Source organism: Desmodus rotundus, chromosome 6, assembly GCF_022682495.2.
Source record: "Desmodus rotundus isolate HL8 chromosome 6, HLdesRot8A.1, whole genome shotgun sequence".
Taxonomy (NCBI): domain Eukaryota; kingdom Metazoa; phylum Chordata; class Mammalia; order Chiroptera; family Phyllostomidae; genus Desmodus; species Desmodus rotundus.
The window spans coordinates 68363136-68387997 of record NC_071392.1 but is presented as its reverse complement, the minus strand read 5'-3'; the positions used below and the strand labels follow the sequence as shown (position 1 = coordinate 68387997).

The following is a 24862-nucleotide window of genomic DNA, read 5'->3' as shown; positions in this document are numbered from 1 at the left end:
CACCGATTTAACTACGTAATTTAGCCTTCGAATCCATGATTCAGTGCACACACACGTTATGTTTTGTGGAATTTAAGGACAGGATTTAATAAAACTGTGATGTCATGTGATGAGTCTTTACAGTGGGTTTTGGTTCTGTCTTCCAGATTAGCACTGAGAACTGCTTCTGTGTATTTTTTCATATCTAAAAATATTAAGAGAAAGCAGCGTTTGGAAGGCAGTACTGATTTAACAGATAAGTATAATCTATTTGTTTTGGCTGAAGCAATAAGTACTTCGGTTGACATGTAAATAAATATTCCTTTGTTTTCTGAAATCTACCTGTAGCATTAAGTATAACTTTGACCTCGTAAGGAATAATTGTTTGCTGACACATTAGCCCAGGAAGCTACAGGGCCTCTTCTCTTTGAGAGCAGGTGACAGTGTTATCCAGAATAATCAGGCAAGATCTTGAAAAGACAAATCCCAAAGAGGGGATGAATATGACAAGAACTACATGCTTTCCTGTGCTACAACTGTAGCTTGTATCTGTCCCACAGATGCAACAAAGATGTGAATGAAAAACAAAATAGTAAATATAGCGTGAAATGTAAAGAAATCAAATCACAGAGAATTTTATTTTCTCATGATATAACATTAGGAAGTCCATAAAAACGATCACAGAAGTGCCTATCATTTCTACCAGTCATTGCTACTATGGTTGGGGAAGTTGTGTTTAAATGCAAAAGAAGTAAAACTTTAACAAACTATTTGGAGTACCTGGAAGCCTCCATTGCTGCTGCTGCTGTTGTTGTTTATCAAGATGGTGAACTAATATAGCTGAAATGAGACTGAAGCATGAATTTAACAAAGAGACACATAATAAAAACCTGTGCGAAAGGGATCCTGAGCACTGGTTTGAGTGGCTCTGGCCAGTGGTGGCAGTAGACAGGGACATGTGGAGTTCGGGGAGGGTGGTCGCTGAGGCTTAAGAGGACAGGCTGAGGAAAGGATTTTCCTCCCTCCTCTCCCTTGTGATCGCACTGCCTCCTCCTTTCCTGATAAGGACATGAAGTCCATCTGCTCAGGTGAGGACTTGATGAGGAAATGTGTGAGATTGTGTTCACCCTCCCCACACTTTTTTCTCTCAAACCCTGAGTGTGATGGGTTATAACAGAGGGAAGTTCCTCCTCTCAGGGCTTTTCTTCCTAAGTGTTTATGGGATGAAATTCTGACCAGACAAATCACCTTGTATGTGTCCTAACAATACAAGGACAAAAACAAACAATTATTTCTGAAGAATCAGAAATGCCTTAACATTTATCAAATATGTTGTCACTAGAATTTTTTTTAACTAAGTTAACCTGAGTAACCTTTTATAACGAAACTTTTTGTGTTATTATGAAGTCCTTTCCTGAAACCCTTCGCACCACCCTGTATGTTAGTGCTTACCCCTGTATTGGCCCCGCCTGAGGGCTTTGTTTTTCACTCAGCAAATATTCCCTACGTACTGTTGTAATGAAATGTACTGTTCCTAAGAATGAAGCAAAACTGTAAGGGCAAAATTAGTATATTTTTATTTTTATTTGTTGCATTGATGATATTTTTCTTGAATAGTGAAAAGTCAAGAAAAACAATACAGTTGAGAACTAGCTTTGTAATAGGTCAAAGAACCTATAATGATGAATTCAGCAAAAAAAAAAAAAAAAGATGTAGCCTTTGTTATCCCTAGTGAATTAAGCTGCTTCAAGTTCATTTTTGAACCAACAACTGTTAAATGAAAATCTCTGCTTCCAGCAATAAAATGGTGCAATTTTTGTTCAATGGGATTTGATCATCATAAAGGTTAGAGAAAGGTGGCCCAACTCACTTTACTTCTCCTTGGTTTACTTTGTGGGAAATATCAACTTGACGGAAATTTTACCTTAACAGTGAAGCGTTTCTTCTTTGGTGGATCCCAGACGGTGCCAGTTGAATGAATGAATGCACGCAAAGGGGTCAAGGATGTCACCAACACATACGCTTTAAGAATCACAGATAGATCTTCAGCTCTGAAGACTGCTTCATGTGGAGCAAGGACTGTTGTTTGACCCCTAAAAAATAAAACAGCACAGCTAGTGTCCCGCATCATAGGGTATGTAATTTGTAAATCACTACAAAGCTTTGTACACTCATCTATCCTTCATTGGACCCCAGCCTTCAGTGTGCAAGCTTCCTTAAACAAGTTTACTGTGTATCAGCATCACTACCGGGTGGAGGGTACAGGTATAGAGAAAAGGATCAAAGTAATGAGTTCCTCACTCAGGCAGATTTAATCAAAATATTTTTTAAAGAAAGGTACAAAAATAGTACATAAATTAAGGTTTGAAGATTTTTAAAATTTAAATTAGTCACTTATGGTACCATTATAACAAAAGTGATACAAGTGAAAGCTTAGGGAACAGTGAAATACCTGAAATTTTCTGGCTCTGCCTTTGTCTGCCTTTATTGTACTGTTTTCTTGATAAGAAAAGATGTTATGTTTCTCGATAGTGGACAGGTTGCCAAAAATATGCCAAAATATTTTCCCCACTAGTTTGTTTCTACTTAATAATCCTCATCACAAATAATTAGGAGTTAATTTAAGGAATGAAATATCGGGAAAACACTTTAGTCTACAAAGGAAAAGAGAACACTAGTTTAATGTTTTATGATGAGCAACTGTACTTTCATCATAAATGGTACCAAAATGTATAACTATTTGCTTTTCTGAGCCACGTTTCTACATTCAAAATGTCTAACTTTGATCAATGAGAAGATGTTCTATTTCAACTTGAGAAGGCTAAGTAAGCAAAAGATACATATGATTCTTCAATAACCACTGTTAACTGTGGAAATACTGCCTCATGACTATACAGTTAGGTGAGGAAAAGTATTTTGTGCCTTGGATAAGATAATTAAAATCCCTTAATTTATCTACTTTACAAAATCATTTCCCTAGAGATAATTTGAATAATGTGGTACCCCAAGTTGCTTTCTTAGATCCTGGGAACCATAAAAAAAGTAATTAGGAAGAAAATTCCTTCAGCCATATTCATAGACTAAGGAAATGTCATTTGAGTATAAAATGGAAGTTAAAATTTTATAGTTTCACCTTTTCAAGGTTTTAAATTCAATTTACATTAATTTAACTTCCGAGATAAAAGTCCTATTTACCCAAATGTTTATTCTATGGCAGGAGAGGTTCGAATTAGTCTGGAAGAAAATCAATGATGGCATTTTTTATTAAAAAGAGAGAGCCAAAAATTAATGAAAGAGACCTAATAATTCAAACCTGCAAAAACCCCGAGATCTGTTCAGCATTTTTCTCTTGTTAGCTGTCTCCTAAAACGCATGCTGGAAATAACAATTCAAATGACTAACTTACAGTTGTTCATGTCTCCAGGCCCACAGTTTCCACATCTGTGGCTTCACTGTTTTTGAGAGGTGACTCCAAGTACTCAGCTTGAATTGTGTGCTCTGGTCCAAACACACAGAGGGGCTCACCAGAAGTCGCAGTTCTGAAAAGATTCCAAAGAGCAATAACCAGTCATTCTATTGCTTCCTTTTGAAATTGCTTCCAAAATAGAGTCTGCTGTGTTAAAACTACATTTGTTTTGTAGTATATTTTCCTACCACAGACTAGGAAAGCAAGTGTAATATCTGATTTGAAGTTTTCTTGCTCAGAAGAGGGGGGTAGACATGATGCCTCCTAGTGCGCTGCACCAGGCAGATCGATCTGCCACACAGCTCAGAGATGCATTCTCCATGTGGGGAGCTGACTTGGTTTGCAAGGAGCATGTTCCATAGACAACTTGAGTTTATTTCCTAACAATGTAGTCTTTCGCATGTAGAGTGTGTCATGCTCTGTGACCTAACAACAGTGCTTTATTATTTTGTAAGTATTATTTATTGGGTTTTTGCATTATATAAAAGACCAACAACAGTGACTTCAAAACACTCATGTTGGTATTTTTAAAAAATAGATGTACATAATTTTAAAAATCAAATTGTAGAGAAAACTATTGAAAAGAAAAGCATCCAGCAACTCACCCCCATGTAGGATCCCTCCCTTCAAGTCAAAGCCAAAGTATTCACTTTACCATCCAGCTAAGTAGAAAGTTGATAAGATGCACAACATCTTCAATATATAACTTGAAATAAATATCATTATTATCTACATAAACCCGTACATGTGGATACAGACGGTCCCTGACTCATGATTTTTTGACTTTATGATACAAAAGCACTACACATTCAAGAGAAACCATACTTCAAGTTTTGGATTTTGATCTTTTCCTAGGCTAGAGATATGTGGTACCATACTTCTCTGTGATGCTGAGCAGTAGCAGTGACCTGCAGCTCCAAGTCAGCCCTGCCACACGACACTCTAAACCAGAGACTTTCACCTCTTTCATCTCATGGTACATATAAACTAATTACTCAAATTCTGCGGCACACCAAAAAAAATATACATTTTTTGTCAATCTGACAAAAATAGGTATAATTTTGATACATTCACACAAGATGGCTATTGCTGTGTTGGTTGTTGTTATTTTTCTTTATTTGACAAACTAAGGGAGAAGACGTCAGTGTCTCTGACTAAATAGTCAGGTATTGCATGTTTTAAAAGTGCTGGCAGCACACCGGTTGGAAACCACTGCTCTAAACAATGGATACTCTACAGTGTATTCAGCATTAGGTGATTCTGCCCAACTGTAGGTTAATGTAAGTGTTCTGAACACATTTAAAGTAGGCTAAGCTAAGCTGTGATGTTCAGCAGATTAGATGTATTAAATGTATTTTCAACTTAGGATGCATGTATCAGGAAGTAGTCCCGTCCTAAGTCAAGGAGCCTCTGTATTTCTGCTTTTTAAGTTATCCAAGAGCCATTATAGTGGTCTGTGTCTGGCTTGTTCACCTACTAACCCATCCTGGAGTCCTTTCCATAGTAGCATATACGGAATTACCCTGTACTTCTTACTGGCTTAGAGTGCATCGTTAAATGAATATACATTTAATTTAACTATTCCTTTTTTGTTGTATATTTAGATTATTTTTATAATACTTTCCTTTTACTATTTCAAAAGTACTATAGTGAATGCTTTTCTACATCTGTTTTGGTGTACTTTTACAAGTCTATCCAGGGTCAATTCTAATCTGCATGTATGATTGCCAGGTCAATGAGTAAATGCATTGCAAATTTGACAGACATTATCACTAAATCGGCTTCCAAAGAGGTTGCCCCAATTTCCACTGTCTTCAACAGCATGCGAAAGTTGTTACTTCCTTACTGCCCGGTCACGGTGCTTTATTTTTAAATTATACAATATATCTAGCTCTCAAAATGGAACGGAGCCTTTAAATTATTTTCCCCTGGTGCACACTTCATCAATACTAACATAGTCTAATTTAAAACACTTCACACTCTTAAGTAAAAGTCAGCAGAAGTCAAGCTGTTCAATGTATTCCCATATCTCATTATTTAGCACAGTGTGATCTTTCTCAAAAAAATGATGGCCTATTTATGAAGCTTCCCTATTAATGACGTTCTAACACATCTTAATAAAAGAAATATTCGAACTGCTTGTTTCTGGAGGTGACAAATGAAGAGTCCTTAAGGTCATGGCTTTTTTTAAAGAATCAGTTGAAGTGTTTGTATAATCCTTTAGATTTTCAGTAAGAAAATAAGGGAATTATTTTTCACTAGACAATTTTGTAGATTAAATTTGCAGGAAGACAATATGTGTTCTTTTTTTTCACTAAATAGACATTTTTTAGAATTTGTTACTAAGGAAAATTTTGTCTCCCCTGAAGCGCTAATGTGTAGCCTTTTTTGTATAATGAGAACAGTGTAATTTACTCTGATTTCCCTTTACTTTTGCCTCCCAGAAGCAAAGCACCAATTCGAAGCCCAAACAGAAGTGACCTTGAAGAAACTAGACATATTAAGTGTTTCACCCAGGTAGCAGCTCAATAATTTTGAGGAAGTAGTCAAGAAATATGTCAAAAGAGTAAACAATTTTATGTCACTCTTGGTTTAGTTCAAGTGGAGGAGCCCATGCCGTGTACTTGAAGGAACGCAATACAGGAATTGCAAAGAATATGTCAGATTTCCACATTGGCCTCTAAAACTGTGGTCAAACAATGGAACTGAATATTGAGTAAAGTCATTTTTACCCTTTGTGTGTGTGTGTGTGTGTGTATACATGTACACATATATATTAGACTTTCAATTATATTATTCCAGGTTGGGAGGTTACGTTTATGATTTTAAAGAAATGAATAAACAAAACTCTGTTATTACAGGTCCCCTGACATCTAAAATCATTTCCACTTGATTACAGCCAAAAATTAAAAATAAGCTCCATTGATACATTTAAAAAGCTGCAAGTGCATTTTATGGAGCTTTCATAAATAGTTATGGAAACTTTAAGTGCCATAGGTTCTTATTTGACTGAGTCAAAGGTTTGTCAGCAGCCCCAACTCCTCATATCTCTCATTTGGCATTTCTACTAACGGCTCTCTAGATAGACCAGTCCAATCCACCTGTCTTAATTTCCATTCCCCTTCTCTCTTGGACACACACAAAGAGCCTAGAAATCTATAAAAATGTCAAAACTAGCTTTTGCTTTTGGAAGGAATTTGTGATGTGAGGATCTATGATACAAACAGTCTTCAAATGGCCTTGTAATTCATTAACACATTTATTAAATATTTTCAGAAAGTAATTAAATATGGAGGGCCCCGCATGTGTCTTTAGGGATTTCCTGCCCCATACTTTGAGAACTGAATAGATAGCAAATACAGATATGAAATATTATATGAACTTTTATTTATTTATTACTCTTAGCTTATTTTAAAGAACTTTAAAGCCTATAGCTTCACCACTCACCCAGAATAAATATAAATAATTTGTTAAGGATACCTGAAGACTGCCTTTATTGTGCCTTCCAATGTCTGGATGCCCAGGCAACCTGCTGACTATGGTACAGGTTTATGAAGAGGAAGATTAAACCTGAACCATGAGACATGGGTTTTCAGTTTGATTCTTTACAATCAATGCTTAATGGGCATGTGACATTGTCAAGGAACATTCTAGAATCCAGCATCTGATTCCTCATGAATTTTCTGAATGCCCCACATCACTAAACCCAATGCTTATACAAAATAAGTGGTCAGTAAATGTTTGTTCTAGCAATGAACTAGTTTTGGAAGGTTCAATGTGCAGTTAGAACAAAATAATATTTCAATGTATTAAACTATTTACTTGGGGGTTTTTCCCTTCTATTTGACATATAATTATATATGAACATCACAGCCAAAGACTAATACTGGAGAACAGCTGTACTAGCAAAGATTAGCCACCAAACTTATATCATATTTTATTTAGTATTTCCCCATAGCTAATAATAGGAAAGAAAGAGTGAAAATATGATTATATTTCACAACTGTTTGAATATTGTCTTGCATTTAGTATCAGGAAGCTAAATTTAGCCCATATTTTCTTATTTTAAAGCTTCCAGTGAGGCCAAAGGCCTTAATTAATTATTAACAATTAGTTTTCGCATAAATAGAAAGATGGCGGCAACATAGGTGGGAGCAGAGTCCACTTCCCCTCAATGCCAGGGAAATAACTAGCTGATCTGAGGAGCAGAGCGAACAGCCAACAGTATTCCAGCATATATGAAGATCAGAGACCAAATATAGAAGACATTGAAAGATCTGACGGTAAGAAGAGTGCTTAAGGACAATAAGGTCCCCGGGACCCGGGTCCACGCGGTACAAGGGCAGCAGAAGCGCCAGCCCAGGCGCAGGGGCTGCTGCAGGAGTCTTGGGAGAGGGCCAGGCTGAGCTGTGAGCAGCCAGGTGCTTGATTGGACCAGGGGGGCTTGAAAAGGAGGAATTTCTCAAAAAGAAAAAGAAAATAGAGACACTCAAAGGCTAGTTAGAAAACTCTCGGCAGCAGCTGCGGCCCCTGGCGCCCCTCCCCCCTCCGCCCCTGGACAGCGAGCGCAGGATAAGCAGCACCGGAGCCCCAGTGCTCACCTGAGGCCCGGTTGCGCGTGCACGCAGATTAGCGAACTGGAGGCCCACACATGAAACCCCGGAGGGGCGCCCACACCTGAAACCTCAGGTGGGAGAGCATCTGGAGCAGAGGCTAGCTGCTCCACCCACAGGCCCAAAACCTTGGACCCGAGTGCCGCGTGATTCAGTCCCAGGGTGGCCCCGCCCGCCCAAGAGACTCAAGCACAGGGCCCCTGGCTCAGCCGGCTGCGCGCTTGCCAGGCGCAGGGCCGGCTGACTGCGCACGTTCCAAGCACAAAGCCGCTTGCGAGCTTCCTAAACCCAAGGCGGCCGGATCCGCTGCTTGCGCGCGTCCCAAGAACAAAGCTGCTGGGTTGGCTGATCAACAGCCTGATTGCCTGCCAGGGACCACACCTACAATGCCTACCTAACACTTGCGCACAGAGCCCTGCAGGGCCTACTAGCTCTCTAAGACAAAGGCAGAACACCCAGCAGAGGGGAGCTGCAGGGCTGGGGGAGACTGCAGGCTGAACAACAGTGAAGAGTGTGGCCCAGGAAGGGAGAAAAGTGAAACCAATCCTTCCAACCACCCCCTCCCGTTGCACAGACAGGACGACCAGGAGAACTAAACTGAACGGTTTAAAGCCAGCAGAAGATTTTTTTTTTCCCTTTCCTCCTTTCCCCCTGAAGTCCTTCTTCCTCTCTCTTTCTTTTTTTTTCATTCCTTATTCCTCCCATCCTTTACCACTTTTATGTCTTCTTCCTGCCTTCTTTTATCTATTTCTATGTTTTAATTTTTGTTAAAATTCCTTCTTATCTTGCCTCCAATCTTTCTTTATTCCTTCTTCACTCCTCCCTTCCTTTCCTCCTTCTCTATTTCCTTTTTCCCTCCTTCCCTTCTTTTTTTTTTCTTTCTTCCCCCCTTTCTCTTTTTCCCACAGGTGAGACAACAAAACCTGGAGTGCTGAAAAGACTAGAGTTAGACTGTGTTAAACCCATAAATGTCAGCTCAAGACCAGTGAGCACAGGAGATTACGGAGACAGCACCACTGAATCCCATAGGCATTCTACCATAGAAGTTCATACCATAAACCCAGGAAGTCAGAATAGAGCAATTTAAGAAGCAGAGGCCAACAAGAAGAGTCTCACAAACAATGGGAAGACAAAGAAACAATTCCCAAATGAAAGGAAAGGAGGAAGTCTCAGAAAGAATGCTAACTGAAAAAGAGGCAAGTCAACTATCAGATACTGAGTTCAAAGCAATGGTCATCAGGAAGCTCACTGAGCTCTCTGAGCTCAAAGAGAACTACCAGAAACTACAAGGAAACTACAATGAACTCACTGCAAACTATATCAACATGAAAAAGGAAATAGAAACTATCAACAAGAGCCAAGAGGAAATGAAGAATACAATTTCTGAATTGAAGAACACAGTAGAAGGAATGAAAAGCAGACTTGATGAAGCAGAGGATCAGATCAGCGAGCTGGAGGACAAAGTAGAAAAAAACACCCAGAAAGGGCAAGAAAAGGAAAAGAGGCTCAGAAAGAATGAAGAGGCAATAAGGGAAATGCAGGACAACATGAAACTAACAATATCCGTATAAAAGGAATACCAGAAGGAGAAGAAGAAGAGCAAGGGAAAGAAAACCTGTTTGAAAAAGTAATGATGGAAAATTTCCCTAATCTGAGGAGAGAAAAAGTCACACAAATCCAGGAATCACAGAGAGTCCCAAGCAAGAGGAACCCAAAGAGATCCACTGCAAGACACATCATAATTAAAATGGCAAATTTCGAAGACAAAGAGAGGATCTTAAAGGCAGCAAGGGAGAAAAAGGAAGTAACATACAAGGGAGCCCCAATAAGGTTAGCAACTGACTTCTCAATGGAAACGCTCCAAGCCAGAAGAGAATGGTAAAACATATTCCAAGTAATGAGAACCAGAGGCCTGCAACCAAGGCTACTTTACCCAGCAAGGCTCTCAATCAAGATAGAAGGCCAAATAAAGAGTTTCCCAGACAAAAGAAGTCTAAAAGAATACGCTTCCACCAAACCAGCTCTGCAAGAGATGCTAAAGGGACTGCTTTAAGGAAAGGAAGGAAAAGAGAAAGAGAGAGGAACACAGGTAGGAAAAAATGGCAATGAATAACTACCTATCGATAATAACCTTAAACGTAAATGGATTAAATGCTCCAATCAAAAGACATAGAATAGCTGAATGGATAAGAAAACATGACCCACACATATGCTGCCTACAAGAGACCCATCTCAGGACAAAAGACTTACACAGACTGAAAGTGAAGGGCTGGAAACAAATTTTCCAAGCAAACGGACAGGAAAAAAAACCAGGGGTAGCAATACTCATATCAGACAAAATAGACTTCCAAAGAAGGGCCATAAAGAGAGACCCAGAAGGTCACTTCATAATACTCAAAGGAAGAATCCACCAAGAAGACATAAACATTGTAAATATATATGCACCCAACATAGGAGCACCCAAAGTAGAGGACTTTAACACCCCACTATCAAAAATGGACAGGTCTTCCAAACAAAATATCAACAAGGATATTGTGTCACTTAACAATACCCTAGAGGAAATGGACTTAACTGATATATATATAGAGCTTTTCATCCCAAAGAAGCAAAATACACGTCCTTTTCAAGTATACATGGAACTTTTTCAAAGATAGACCACATGATAGGACACAAAGCAAGCCTCAACAAATTCAAGAAAATTGAAATCATATCAAGCATTTTCTCTGACCATAAGGGACTGAAACTAGAAACCAACCCCAAAGGAAGAAACCCAAAACACTCAAAATCATGGAGACTGAATAGCATGCTATTAAACAATGAATGGGTCAAGAACGAGATTAGGGAAGAAATCAAAAACTTCCTGGAAACAAATGAAAACGAACTCACAACAACCCAAAACCTATGGGACACAGCAAAGGCAGTCCTGAGAGGGAAGTTCATAGCAATACAGGCCTACCTTAAGAAGATAGAAACAGTTCAAACAAACAACCTAACCCTATGCCTACAAGAACTGGAGGAACAACAACAAAGACAGCCCAGAGCAAGCAGAAGAAAGGAAATAACCAAGATCAGAGCAGAACTAAATGACATAGAGACTAAAAGCACAGTCCTAAGGATCAATGAATCCAGGAGCTGGTTCTTTGAAAAGATAAACAAAATCGACAAGCCTTTAAGTAGGCTCATCAAGAAGAAAAGAGAGAGGATCCAAATAAACACAATTAGAAATGAAAGAGGAGAGATTACAACTGATACCACAGAAATACACAGGATTGTAAGAAATTACTATGAAGAATTGTATGCTAAGAAATTTGAAAACCTAGGTGAAATGGACACATTTCTAGAAAAATATAATCTTCTAAAACTGAATGAAGAAGAAGCAGAAAACCTGAACAGACCAATAACAGCAAAGGAAATTGAAGCAGTCATCAAAAAACTCCCAACACACAAAAGCCCTGGACCATATGGTTTCACAGGAGAATTCTACAAAGCATTTAAGGAAGAGCTAACCCCTATCCTTCACAGACTATTCGAAAAAATCCAGACTGATGGAAGACTCCCAAACTCTTTTTATGAAGCCAGCATCATCCTAATCCCAAAACCAGATAAAGACACAACAAAGAAAGAAAACTTCAGGCCAATATCTCTGATGAACATAGACGCTAAAATTCTCAACAAAATATTGGCAAACTGCATCCAGCAATACATTAAAAAGATCATCCACCATGACCAAGTGGGATTCATCCCAGGGATGCAAGGATGGTACAATATTCGCAAATCAATAAACATAATACATCACATCAACAACAGCAAAGACAAAAATCAAATGATCATATCAATAGATGCGGAAAAAGCATTCGATAAGATACAGCACCCATTTCTGATAAAAACACTCAGCAAAGTGGGAATAGAGGGAGCATTCCTCAACATAATAAAGGTCATATATGAGAGACCTACAGCCAACATCACACTCAATGGACAAAAACTTAGAGCTTTCCCACTAAGATCAGGAATAAGACAAGGATGCCCTCTCTCACCACTCCTATTCAACATAGTATTGGAAGTCCTAGCCACAGCAATCAGACAAGAAAAACAAATTAAAAGGCATCCAAATTGGAAAGGAGGAAATGAAACTGTCACTGTTCGCAGATGACATGATAGTGTACATGGAAAATCCTATAGACTCCACCAAAAAACCACTTGACCTAGTAAATGAATTTGGCAAAACAGCTGGATACAGAGTCAATACCCAGAAATCAAAGGCATTCCTGTACACCAGCAACGAAACTGCAGAAAGAGAAATCAGGAAAAAAATCCCATTTGATATAGCAACAAGAACAATAAAGTACCTAGGAATAAACCTAACCAAGGAGGTAAAAGACCTGTACTCAGAAAACTACACAACACTGAAGAAAGAAATTAAGGAAGACACAAACAAATGGAAGCATGTACCATGTTCATGGATTGGAAGAATTAACATCATCAAAATGGCCAAACTACCCAAAGCAACTTATAGATTCAATGCAATCCCTATTAGAGTACCCATGACATATTTCACAGATATAGAACAAACATTTCAGAAATTCATATGGAACCATAAACGACCCCGAATAGCTGCAGTAATTTTGAGAAAGAAGAACAAAGCAGGAGGGATCACAATACCTGATATCAAACTGTATTACAAGGCCACGGTAATCAAAAGAGCCTGGTACTGGCATAAAAACAGGCACATAGACCAATGGAACAGATAAACCAATGCCCAGAAATAAACTCAAGTCTATACGGTCAATTAATATTTGACAAAGGAGGCAGGAGCATAAAATGGAGCAAAAACAGCCTCTTCAACAGATGGTGTTGGGAGATCTGGACAGCTACGTGCAAAAAAATGAAACTCGATCACCAACTTACGCCATACACGAAAATAAACTCAAGATGGATAAAAGATTTCAATATAAGTTGTAACACCATAAAAGTCCTTGAGGAAAACATTGGCAGGAAAATCTCAGACATTCCACGCAGCAACATCCTCACAGACACATCCCCTAAAGCAAGGGACATAAAGGAAAGAATAAACAAATGGGACCTCATCAAAATAAAGAGCTTCTGCATGGCTAAAGAAAACAGCACCAAATTACAAAGAGAACCAACAGTATGGGAAAACATATTTGCCAATGATACCTCAGACAAGGGCCTGATATCCAAAATATATAAAGAACTCACACGACTCCACTCCAGGAAGACAAACAACCCAATTAAAAAATGGGCAAAGGACTTGAACAGACACTTCTCCAAGGAAGACATACAGAGGGCCCAGAGACATATGAAAAGATGCTCAGCATCACTAGCCATCAGAGAGATGCAAATCAAAACCACAATGAGGTATCATCTCACACCAGTCAGAGTGGCCAACATAAACAAATCCACAAACAAATGTTGGAGAGGATGCAGAGAAAAGGGAACCCTAGTGCACTGTTGGTAGGAATGCAGACTGGTGAGGCCACTGTGGAAAACAATATGGAATTTCCTCAGAAAACTAAAAATGGAACTGCCCTTTGACCCAGTAATTCCGCTGCTGGGATTATACCCTAAGAACACTGAAACACCAATCCAAAAGAATCTGTGCACCCCAATGTTCATAGCAGCACAATTTACAATAGCTAAGTACTGGAAGCAACCTAAGTGTCCATCAGCAAACGAGTGGATCCAAAAACTATGGTATATTTACACAATGGAATTCTACGCAGCAGAGAGAAAGAAGGAGCTTATACCCTTTGCAACAGCATGGATGAAACTGGAGAGCATTATGCTAAGTGAAATAAGCCAGGCGGTGAGGGACAAATACCATATGATCTCACCTTTAACTGGAACATAACCAATAGAAGAAAAAACCAAACAAAATATAACCAGAGACATTGAAGTTAAGAACAATCTAAGAATAGCCAGGGCGTGGGGGGTGGGGGGGCGGGGACAGTGGGAAGAGGGGATTACAGGAACTACTATAAAGGACACATGGACAAAACCAAGGGGGAGGGTGGAGGTGGGGGTAGGAGGTGGGTTCACCTGGGGTGGGGTGGAGGGATGGGGAGAAAAGGCATACAACTTTAATTGAATAACAATAAAAATAAAAAATAAATAAAAATAAAAAAATGCAAAAAAAAATTAGTTTTGAGATTAGAAGTATAAATAAGTACTATTAGTGGATGTATTAATTCTTCTTCTTGCCTGAGGACACTTAGAAGTCTTAGTCCTTAGCCTGTAGGCATAAAAGCTATGTAAAAATATCCTCAGAATTTACATGCATAGCAGGTATTAACTAATATACATACACACTGAGGTCATAGCCAGAAAATAACTCTGTCAGGCCGTTGGGAGAAAATGGACAAGTGGCAGAATCAAAGGGGTAACTGAAGAGACTAACGAAGAGACAAAGAAGGGAATGTCAACAAACAAGTAGGAGGGAAGAGTTAAAGACAAACAGCGGTAAGTAGTAAAGCTCCCCATGGTGACAAATGGAAGCTCTGGGCCACCCTGGAAGAAGACTTGTCTTGGGCCACACATTAAATACACAAATACTAATGAAAACTGATAAGCAAAAAAAAAGTTTTAAGTGAATTTATGATTTTGTGTTGGGCCGTGTTCATAGCCATCTTGGGCTGCACGTGGCCCGTGGGCCGTGGGTTGGAACCCCTGGTAGAGTGAACATGGAGAGGCAAATGGAGAATATCCAGCATAAACCCTATACTTGGAAAATAATGTGTTTTGCTGCTAGTCTCCTCCTTCCTCTGACTCAGATATGAGATATGTGCATTGGTCACAGAAAAGGGGACCAACTGAAAAGAATGAGCAAGCAAAGTGCTAAGCAGTTTTGCTAGAGTTGTAGGTGAACCTTTCTGTCACAGCCTAGGAAATGAGTGTAACATGAGCAAGGATTGGTTTTCTCTCTCGACTTCAATGGGGTGTCTACTAGAGTGGCCTGATCGGCTCAGCCATATTAGGACGCTGCAACAGAACTGAGGCAGCACGAATGAGGAGGCAGAGAGGGACATCCTGAGATGTCCGGTGTCACAGAGCCCCCCTGGGACCCCTAAGAGCACAGGAAGCCATGTTCGAGGTCACCAGCAGCCAGCCACGGGGAAAGCGGTACAGAGGCTGGACCGGGCAGACTGAACCTGGGCCCGAGGAGACATGGGTGAACCCAGTAAAGACACATGTTCTAACTTGCCCAGCATATTGTCATATAGTTGCTGATAAATTTTTCCCTCAAAAATATTTTACAAGTAGTATCCCAAATAACATTTATTTTTAAAGGCCTACCTCCTATCTATTAATGGATTTCTATTCATAGATGTGACCATGAACTAATTATTTAAGTTCAGTGCCTTTACCTCGAGCACGAGGATAATAATAATAGTAACAACAATAAGAACCTACCTCACATGGACTCTGAGAGAACTAAATATAAAATTTCTTTTAAAGTACTTTGCATAGCATTTGGCATATATAGAACACTCAAAAATATTAAATAGCAACTAGTAATAGAAGTTTAGTATAACCCTTTTCTATAAACTAGAAAACCTGCTTACAACTTTAGAAACTTCGAAGTGTAACTAAAACTTTACCCCTTTTGAATTTTTTCAACATAAGGGCTCCTTACCACTGCAGACTATCAAATAAAGGCTGATCTATTAAATCCTCTTTTACATGATTCTTAAACATCTGACATTTGACATTAGCCTCTTAAGAACAAAGCAGGAAGTATGTGGGATAAGCAAAATGTTGTGTAGACCAAAACAAAACACAGCATCTTTCTTATAAGGAGCCTATAAAGACACCCTCTGTTTTTTAGTGATTCAAGTGTAATGATTAAAGTTTAGTGGTTCAAGTTTAGCAATGCAGTATCCCAGCAAAGCAGTTCGTTTCCTGTACACTCCACGTATTTAAAGGAGTTCCGCATTAAAGCTAAGTGTCTATGGATGGAATGACCCAATTAGTGTAAAATTTAAGTCTATTCCTCTCTGTTTTGTTCAGGGAATGACTTTTTTGCAAACACCCAATACAAATTTAAACAAAACCACCTCTTATTCAACAGATTTATGACAGACAGGTAGACAAACGCTCTGGTCTCTTTAGACTTACTTGCACTTAAATGATGTAATTTAGATCTGTATACTCCAAACACAACAATTCCTTAATAAGTTTTTACTTTTATTTTGTACAAGTAGCATCAGCCAAATATTTAAGGGTGTCATTAATACATAATTCTAGCCTTACATCAGGGAACTCAAAATTCAAAATTCCCTCCTAAAATCTGACATTATTATACTATTGTCTATATGGTTTTGACACCAATAGTTCGCTATCTATAGCTTCAGAATAATTCTCATATGCTATTACTATATAAGGGTGCCTAAGACCACAAACACAAACAGCATAGTATGTCAATATAGTATTTATAGGGAGAGAATAACTTCCACTTTATGTTATAGAAAAATGAGATGAGGTCCATGTCCTGATGTAAGTGGGGACATAATTTGACATGTAAAAATGGGCCAGATCAATGACATTGCAATGTTCTTTAAATGGGAAGGCATTGTATAAAGTTTTCACCAACTGACCAATCAATCAAATGCTTATGGAGCACTCAGTAAATGGAGAGCCGTAAGTGTTCGCTTTTCTGTTCTGTTTCAGTGGACGTGTCAAAGTCATGTAATTCTACACAAACAATTTTCCTCATGGACTGCTCTATGTTTTGACCATGACAACATAAGAACCTTGAATTCAGCTCATTTTCTTTGATAATAAAAGCTATGTCTAGACTACTTCAATTTTCTTGGCCCTAGGACTTCACTGCAATGACCAAATAGCATGAAAGATTGTTTTATTACTTTATGGCAGCTTAATTTTGCTTCAATGTTTTTCTGAGTGAATTTTCCAGAGGAAAAGAAAAATAATGCTTGACTGCTTCAACAAAACCAGAGACAAATAATTTAATATAAATTAATGAGCATCATTAATAACAATTTGAACACAATCCCAAATATTAATACAGAGTACAACAAATATGAAAATAGAACAGTTGTCTCAGCCTACCCACCATAAAAGTAAGTTAATTCCATTTCAACATTAAACTTTTTCCTCAGGAATATTTTCTGGAGTAAGCTATGAAATATTATTGAAATTACATCAGAATAATTAATGACTTAGCAAAACTCTCTAATAGTGATTTGAAGTTCTTTTCAAGTATATTAAGTCAAGCCTGATTTAAATGTAAGACACAAACACTAGGGTCATTACCCCTATTTTAAATAAAGCCACTAATCAACATATCTCTCCTTTAATAGTTGGCAACTTCCTAGACCAACTCAATTTTAAACTGTTACCTATTTTTGGATGTAATAAAGTATGCATGATATTACTGTCAATTTGCTTCTCTAATCAATATTATTTACAAACAAATGCATTATACAAACCAAGTATATATTTAAAATATCAAGATGTTTCATAATATCTGACGCTAAGAGAGTGAGACCGAAATATGAAACATGCAGAGACTGCGGCCAATTGTTAAAATGAAATCTAGTGGGAGACAAAGATCCAAATGCCAGAAACGGGTCAGGAAGACGGACGGTGTCAGCAGAGATTTTTCACTGAGACACTCAACAAGCACATTTCTACGAAAACACTCCGTCCTCATATTTTTTCTCTCCAATTGACCAGCAACAAGATTGGAGTCTGTGGAGCACGTTGGGCTGACAGGCATTACAACGCAGAGTCCACTCCTAATGGATGAGGGCACAAAGGGCGAGGTCAGAAGCCAGGCAACACCTGACAAGAGTTTCTGAAACATGTCTCAGTGTTTGACCTTAGCTAGGTACCTTTGGAACTAATCAGGTCCATTAGCCTGTTTCATACCTTGTAAATAACTAAAGAATGAATCAATTAATTGAGCCAAAGTGGGAGGAGCCTTCATATCTGAAGTGCTAAATAATCCTTGGTCTTTAAAGATGTTAATTAGGGCGCTGGCTGGTACGGCTAAGTTAGTGGGAGTGTCATCCTATAAACCGAAATGTTGCGAGCTCTATTCCTGGTCAAGGTACAGAGTAGGAGAGGCAGCTAATATATATTTCTCTCTCACATCGGTGTTCCTCTCCCTCTCTCTCTCCCTCCCTTCCGCCCTCTCTAAATCTATAATCTAATCTATAAGCACGTCCTTGGGTGAGGATAAAAAACAAAACAAAACAAAAAATATGTTAATTAGGTGATTAAATTCTTGTCTGGATTTTAAACTTTGAAGTTAATCTGTCTCTCCTCCAGGTAGAATTTAGACCAGGACACTAAATTCAAATAACTATATTCTATAAGGATATTATTCATATCTTCTTCATATATCTTTGCCAAGATGCCATATACAGGAAGTATTTTTCAGAGATCCAATATACTGTAACTCAGCTTCAGAGTTCTGACATCAGCATATCATCTCAATTAACACCACTTGTTTGCATGTCCCTGATAGAACTTCCAGTTCTAAGCTGCTACTTAAAGGCCTTAAAATAGGTGGATGATGGATTACAAGTCATTTTTATCTCGCTATTTCTTACCAAATGCATAATATGTCATAGAATAATTTTATGGCACCCAGTCATTTCAACTTAAATTAGGGCTTTGTAGTTGTTGCTTGAAAAGTCCTGTGACCTCTGGCATCACTCAGGTATTCAAAGTCCTGAGTTAACTGCTTCCAGTCTTTTCTGTAGTTTGATTCTGTAGGCCCAGCCAACAGAAGCTGAATTGAAAAGCTTGGATTGTACGTAGTGGAAAGAATTCAAGCTAGCTTTAAGTCAAAATAGGAAACTTTGGATAACAGTGATAAAATATCAAAAGAAAGGATATCCTTCCTCCTTTTCCCTCTAAGAAAGAACGATACCTTCTTCTTTGGGAACCAAGTCTTTGTTATGTTGTTTAATAATAGGAATAGATAAATTGACTTTAATCTACATAAATGAGTTGGAGAAAAGAGTGGACAAAGAGACCCATGAAGAGAGGTTGTGCCAGACAGTGTTTTGGTGAGTGAGAGGGGGTGCATAAGGAGAGAAGAGAGTTACAAAAACAGAATTTGGCAAAAATGTCATTGTGTTGAAAAAGGCTAATTACCCTATTGCTGACATTTTTGCCTCCAAATTAATGAGCATCAGCCATTAATGAGCACCAGCCTTCCCTCAAAAAAAAAGAACTATTAAAAATTTAAAATAATCTTCAAGGCTTTTGGAGTCAGATCAGTTGTTGGAGGAGGCGTTCTGCCTGTTTATCTGTTTGCTTAACACAACAGAGTGCTCAAGCATTCTCTCAAAGGGGCGATTCTTGCCCAGGTCCCTTACCATGCCTGGCTCAATCCCCTCAGGCCAAGTTCAGGTCCAATTGCCCAAGTTGGCAGCTAGGACTCTTCACAGTGAGGGAAGGGCGGTCACTGTCAGCTGAACAAACTCCAATTTAAAGGAAAAGTACGTGAAGTTTCTATTAGGAGAAAAGCTAAACTCAAGCGTGCTCATTCAATTTCATGGATCTGGAGTGAAAAGTGACAGAAGTCCGTGGCCGCCGTTATCCATCAGATGATTTGCAGTTCAGGTTTCAGCACTCTGCTCCAAAACTGCTCACCCAGTCTCCAGCCCGCCACTGCCGCCCACTGCTTGGAGAACACTGCCCTTTACTCGGCATTTTATCTGACCCCCAGCCCTGGCTTTTATTTACCAAATTTCTTTAAACATTCAGAGGATCAATTAGTCCCAGGAGCTTGAGTTAACATTAGGGCACATGTTTCTCACTAGAAATTTCAAAATTGGCATGAGACTCTAGTTTTTTGCTTGTTTGTTTTTTGTTGTTGTTTTTTTCAGGTTTGCTTCCTGTGTTGCGACCATTCAAGACCTGGCAGGTCCATGGCATTCAGGCAGACGGAGAATATTCACGGAGCCGTTGGGATGTCTGACAAGCCTTTATTCAAGGGTGGGAGAGTCACACCTGCTGCAAGCCACGTATCTCCCTGCATGTCTCTGCATAGCTCACACCATGGCCCTTGCTCCCCAGCATGGCATCCAGCATGGAGCCCCTACTGTCTTCTTAAATATTAGAACAAACGAAGCTGGCAAAAGCCAGAAAATTATATAACATAGCATGATTCTGCGCATGCGAGCCCACTTCATATTACGGGAACAGTTTCTCGGACCCAGTCTCAAGGCTGTGAGAGCACCACTTGATCAAGCCCATTCAAGACTATGGGAACACTGCTTCCCTTAGTTACCCAGACACCTGGGTGAGGAAGCCAGACTGCCTCCACTCACCCTACACTTCCCCAGCCATGAGCCATATTCTATATTATTAAGGCTTTTCACCCCCAAACAGCTGAATATGTTTCAATAGCTTATAAACAGCAAAATATCCTAATAAAATGTGTCCAATGGGTAAAATTTCTCTTAATTTAAAACTCAAAATACACCTGGTACATTGCTCATTTTGCTCTTGGCACAACACATGCGTAGATTTACCAATAAATCATGAAACTGGAAAATTTTAAATATCACTTTGTGGGTGGTATCTTTGCTTTTTATAGCCTTCTATGAATGTAGTTTGAAGTTTTTTTCCATTAAATAGCACAATCTCTTCTAAAATTGGCTGTTAAATGGCCAACTACATAAGACTAAGAAGGAATCTAGAAATAGAAACATTTCAACACACTGAACTGAAAAAGATAAATTAGGCATAACCAGCTTACTTAACTATGTAACCTTTCTCCTTTTCTTCTTAATTCTGTATTTAGACTTAAAGGAGACTTTCTGCCTCTGCAATACTTGGAACACAAGAATATAAATAGTTATGGCTTTCTATGTTGAGGGTAAATATAGCCCTATTTCCATACCTTGTTCAAGAGAAATATTTCAGGTCCAGTTGTGACATTTTACAACACAGCAATTCTGAACATCCCCATCACAACTCCCAAAACAGAAGAAAAGAAAAATACACCTGTTTTTGTTATTCTTTCAAACTGTATGGTCAATGAGAGATTATGCGAATGCTCTCAGGTTATGATTTACCAGTGCAGTGGAGTTTTATTGAGAAACTAATGTGTTCACTGAAGAATTCACCATGTCTGGCCTTGACTAGAACTGTGGGTGAGGCCTAACAGCAAGTACGGGATCGACGTTAAAGAAAGAGAGGTGGCTGGAGCGAAGCCCAAGGATCACAGGACGGCCTAAAAGAGGAGGGCAGCCTTCATTCTGCTGTTCCTACATCCCATAGGCTCTCTTCCACCACTGGTCTAGGTAAGAAACTAAAACAATATTAAAATGTACGTATTTTTTTTCAAATTATCTGTGAGATCGAAGATATAACATTGCCTTTAATAGGAAAAAAATATAGCATAAAGAAGGATTTTAATTACTGGTATTTGACAATTTAGTTTTGACTTATTCAGCCTTCAGAGAACACCAAGGGACTTCCAGCCGTGGGCAAGACAGTGACCGCACAACAGGGCTTGGCACCAAGGGAAAGCAGCAACCGGAGGGAAAACAGGCACAGCAGGAACTCGGTGTCCCTGACGCCGGGCCTGGCACCTTAACACAGTCAGCGACAAACACAGCAAATGCAGCCTGTGCCATGTGGGTCCCCAGCGCCAGAGCCCCTGTGGTGGGCATGACCAGTGGTGCACATCAGCAGCAGACGACCACAGGACACCAGGGCAGAGTGGAGCGAGGGCTGGACACAGTATCAGATATGGGTGTACTGCATTCATGAGCACGTGGGATACACCAGCTAAGATAAAGAGGGCATCTGAGGGCATCACAATGATTAAGAATGCTATAGAAATGTAATGGCTAAGGGTCATAAATTCTAGATTTTTGCCTTGTGTAGAATAAAGCTGGTGTTTATTTGGAATGCATTAGCAAGATGTAAAGTCCGCATCTGAATAGTTAGGCATCCATCTCATTAGCCAGTACACACACCACGACAGCTGTTACAATGTTAAGTATCACTCTGGGCACAACAAAATTCTCCCTTCTCCCGCATAGCTTTTGAATGTCTCACTGGATGTGGATGTAAAGCCTGTTGCTAATTATTTGAACCTAGGGCTTGAATGCATTTTATATATAAACTCCAAGCATCGTACCCACTTTTGACACACTGAATTTTGCAAAATGCAATTTCATGGTCAAGCAAGGGAACACTGTGTTCCGTTTTTTGCAGGAGTTGTTTACCATTTGGAAAGACACATCACCAATAGCAATGAGACCCATGGAATCTTAGTTTCCTTACAATACAAACACACCGATCTGAATTTGTTCGTATCTGTCACATTTATGATGATTCAAAATATAAGCAGGAACATTCGACTATTTCATTACACTCCACAGTGTCATTATGCCAAAGCAGTAATGGCATTATACTGATTTGCTGAAATCATGTGTATAGGTAAGTTATAGATATTTCCTTCCAGATTAACCAGAGGTCAGTAACTATATTTCTCATCAAAAGAGAATGTGAGGCCTTTTGGGGGGAGGGAAGATTGCTTTAGGACGACCCAAATGCAACTAGTGGCACGATTTTGAGATGAAGGGGCCTGAAGATATTGAGTACAGGTAAGACAAAGAAATATTTTTGTGGCCATTTTAACATCCTAGTTTGATTCCCAAGTTAGTGAATTTTGAAAAACATGGACCTCACCAAACTAGATAAAAGTAGTAGTTAGCAATTCTTAACTAATGCTTAATGAAAGTTACTTATTGAAGTAACAATCATAATTCTTAACTTTGTGGGTTGTTGGCTCTATGCAAGGCACCCCTTCCAAGTGGTCCAAGGTGGTCACTATCGTTCCAGCCACCCAGACCTGAGGCTGGTGGCTACAGCTGCATCTGAGTCACCCCTCATCCCAGGCATATGCTACAGTGTGACATTCGTCATAATAAATTTTCTGCTTTGCTTAGAAAGGTTTGCTTAGAAAGAGAGGATTCAAATCAGCATGGTGGCATACAGGGCAGCACGTGAGTTATGGACCTGCTCTTTCTAGCGGTGTAGACGGCAGGTTCTCAGAGCTTCCGTCTCTCTCTCTAACGAGGCAGTGACAGTGTCTGCCCCCCAGACAGTTGGTTACACAGGGTTAAAGAACACGTAGGAAAGTGCTTGACACAGTGTCTGACACTTAATAAGTAAAATTTAACATGACCTCTCATTATTATTTTAGGGTAATTTATCTGTAAAATGACACTGTGGCATAAACCAAGAAGCCCCACTATGGTTATGAAACAAACCCAGACTAGTCTGTTTGACGTCTATGCACTCAGCCTCCCTCTCTACGTAACACTGGCCTATTTCTCTCTGGGTTGCGATGACTCCAACAGGAAGAACACATATTGTTGTGAAGGTTTTATGTTAATGTGGAAAACTGAAAACATCATTCACTTTTTCCCCAAGTCAACTCACAGATATCTTGATTAATATAGAAACATTGCCTTACATATTACTTTTACAGATTTATAATACATATTCTATTATTTTTTACTAATCACATGATGTCTTATTTTTTACATACTTTTTTTACATATTCTTTTATAAAGCATTTTCATGACAACTCTACGTGCAAAGAATAGTCAGTACAATAGTTCCTACTTTTCACGTCCAGAAGGGAAGTAGAGACGGACCACATACTTTCCCAGGGACATATAACTGGTTAGCCACTGGGTGAAGCTTTAATTCTGGTTTCCTCCAACTCAGGCCAAATGATTCCTCACTTCTGCCTTCCCTGGGTGGAAAGTTAGATTTCTTCTACCTCTTAGATTAGAAATGTTACCATATGTACTTTCTCATAGAGGCTTAGAAATGAGTGAGGCAAGATGGGCCTTCAAGAGGCCCTCTCAACTAATGTGGATGAATTACTCACTTCTTTCCTTCGGGGGTAAGTTAGCTTTTTGATGTGCTACACGTTTTCTTGTGCAATGACTATCAGCACTGGGATTGTACTGCAGCCATTCCCCTACAATTTAATTAACTAAAATGACTCGAGTAGAGAGAAAGTTCCATATTTTACCATTAGATGGTGCTAAAAGAAGTTTAAAGAAAAGAGTCCCCAAAGTTACTGGTGCAATGAATCACAGGATTTGATTGGGGTTTACTAAAAAATAGAGTCCGTGCTTCTTTCCCATACAGAAGCACACCCAACCCATCATCAGAGAGTAAGACGTCTTCCAGAGCCACCCTATTCATTCAACTGTACTTCTGCCAACTTCAACTACAAAGGAGGATTCTAAGATTCTATTTAGGGGAGTGAATGTATTTCCCTTGGTTTATAGCTTGCCACAACTGTCATGTCAGGTCTTTATCAATATGTTTTCAACAGAATGTGTCAGTTGGAGGACACTGCATGCTTAATAAATTCTATTATTAATTATTAAGTTATAATGAGAAGTTCAAAAGACTAGTCACAGCAAGCATCATCTTCCCATCAATAATGTGTTATATAACATGCACTTTGTGAAGTTGTGTGCATTACAGTTAATGCATCACTCTAGTGGGCTTTTATTTTCTAATATTGATGATATCTGGCAAATAAAAGTCAGGTCATGGCCCTGAACATCTATGACTATGAATGAATAAAACCTTGAGTACCACAAATTTACTAACATTTTCTCTGACAACACTTTTAAGTTTTTCTTGTTGCTGTTCAATAGCACTGGAAGGAAACTGGGAGAGAGATTATGTTGAAGTTCAATACTGTATGTCCCCAACACTGACTACTCCGACTGTATATTGTGTATGTCATATAATAGAC

At 39.0% G+C, this 24862-nt stretch overlaps 1 protein-coding gene across 6 annotated transcripts in view; it reads right to left on the bottom strand.

Annotated features, from left to right (window-relative positions):
• CPED1 (cadherin like and PC-esterase domain containing 1) overlaps positions 1-24862 on the bottom strand; it is a 287821-nt gene that overhangs the window by 176305 nt on the left and 86654 nt on the right. For all 6 annotated transcript variants that reach the window (XM_053926522.2, XM_053926526.2, XM_053926527.2 and 3 more), the window contains 2 exons: positions 3386-3518; positions 1904-2072 (listed from right to left, as the gene is read on the bottom strand). In XM_053926522.2, coding sequence (XP_053782497.1) covers positions 1904-2072; positions 3386-3518 — 302 coding nt within the window. The remainder of the gene's footprint in view (positions 1-1903; positions 2073-3385; positions 3519-24862) is intronic.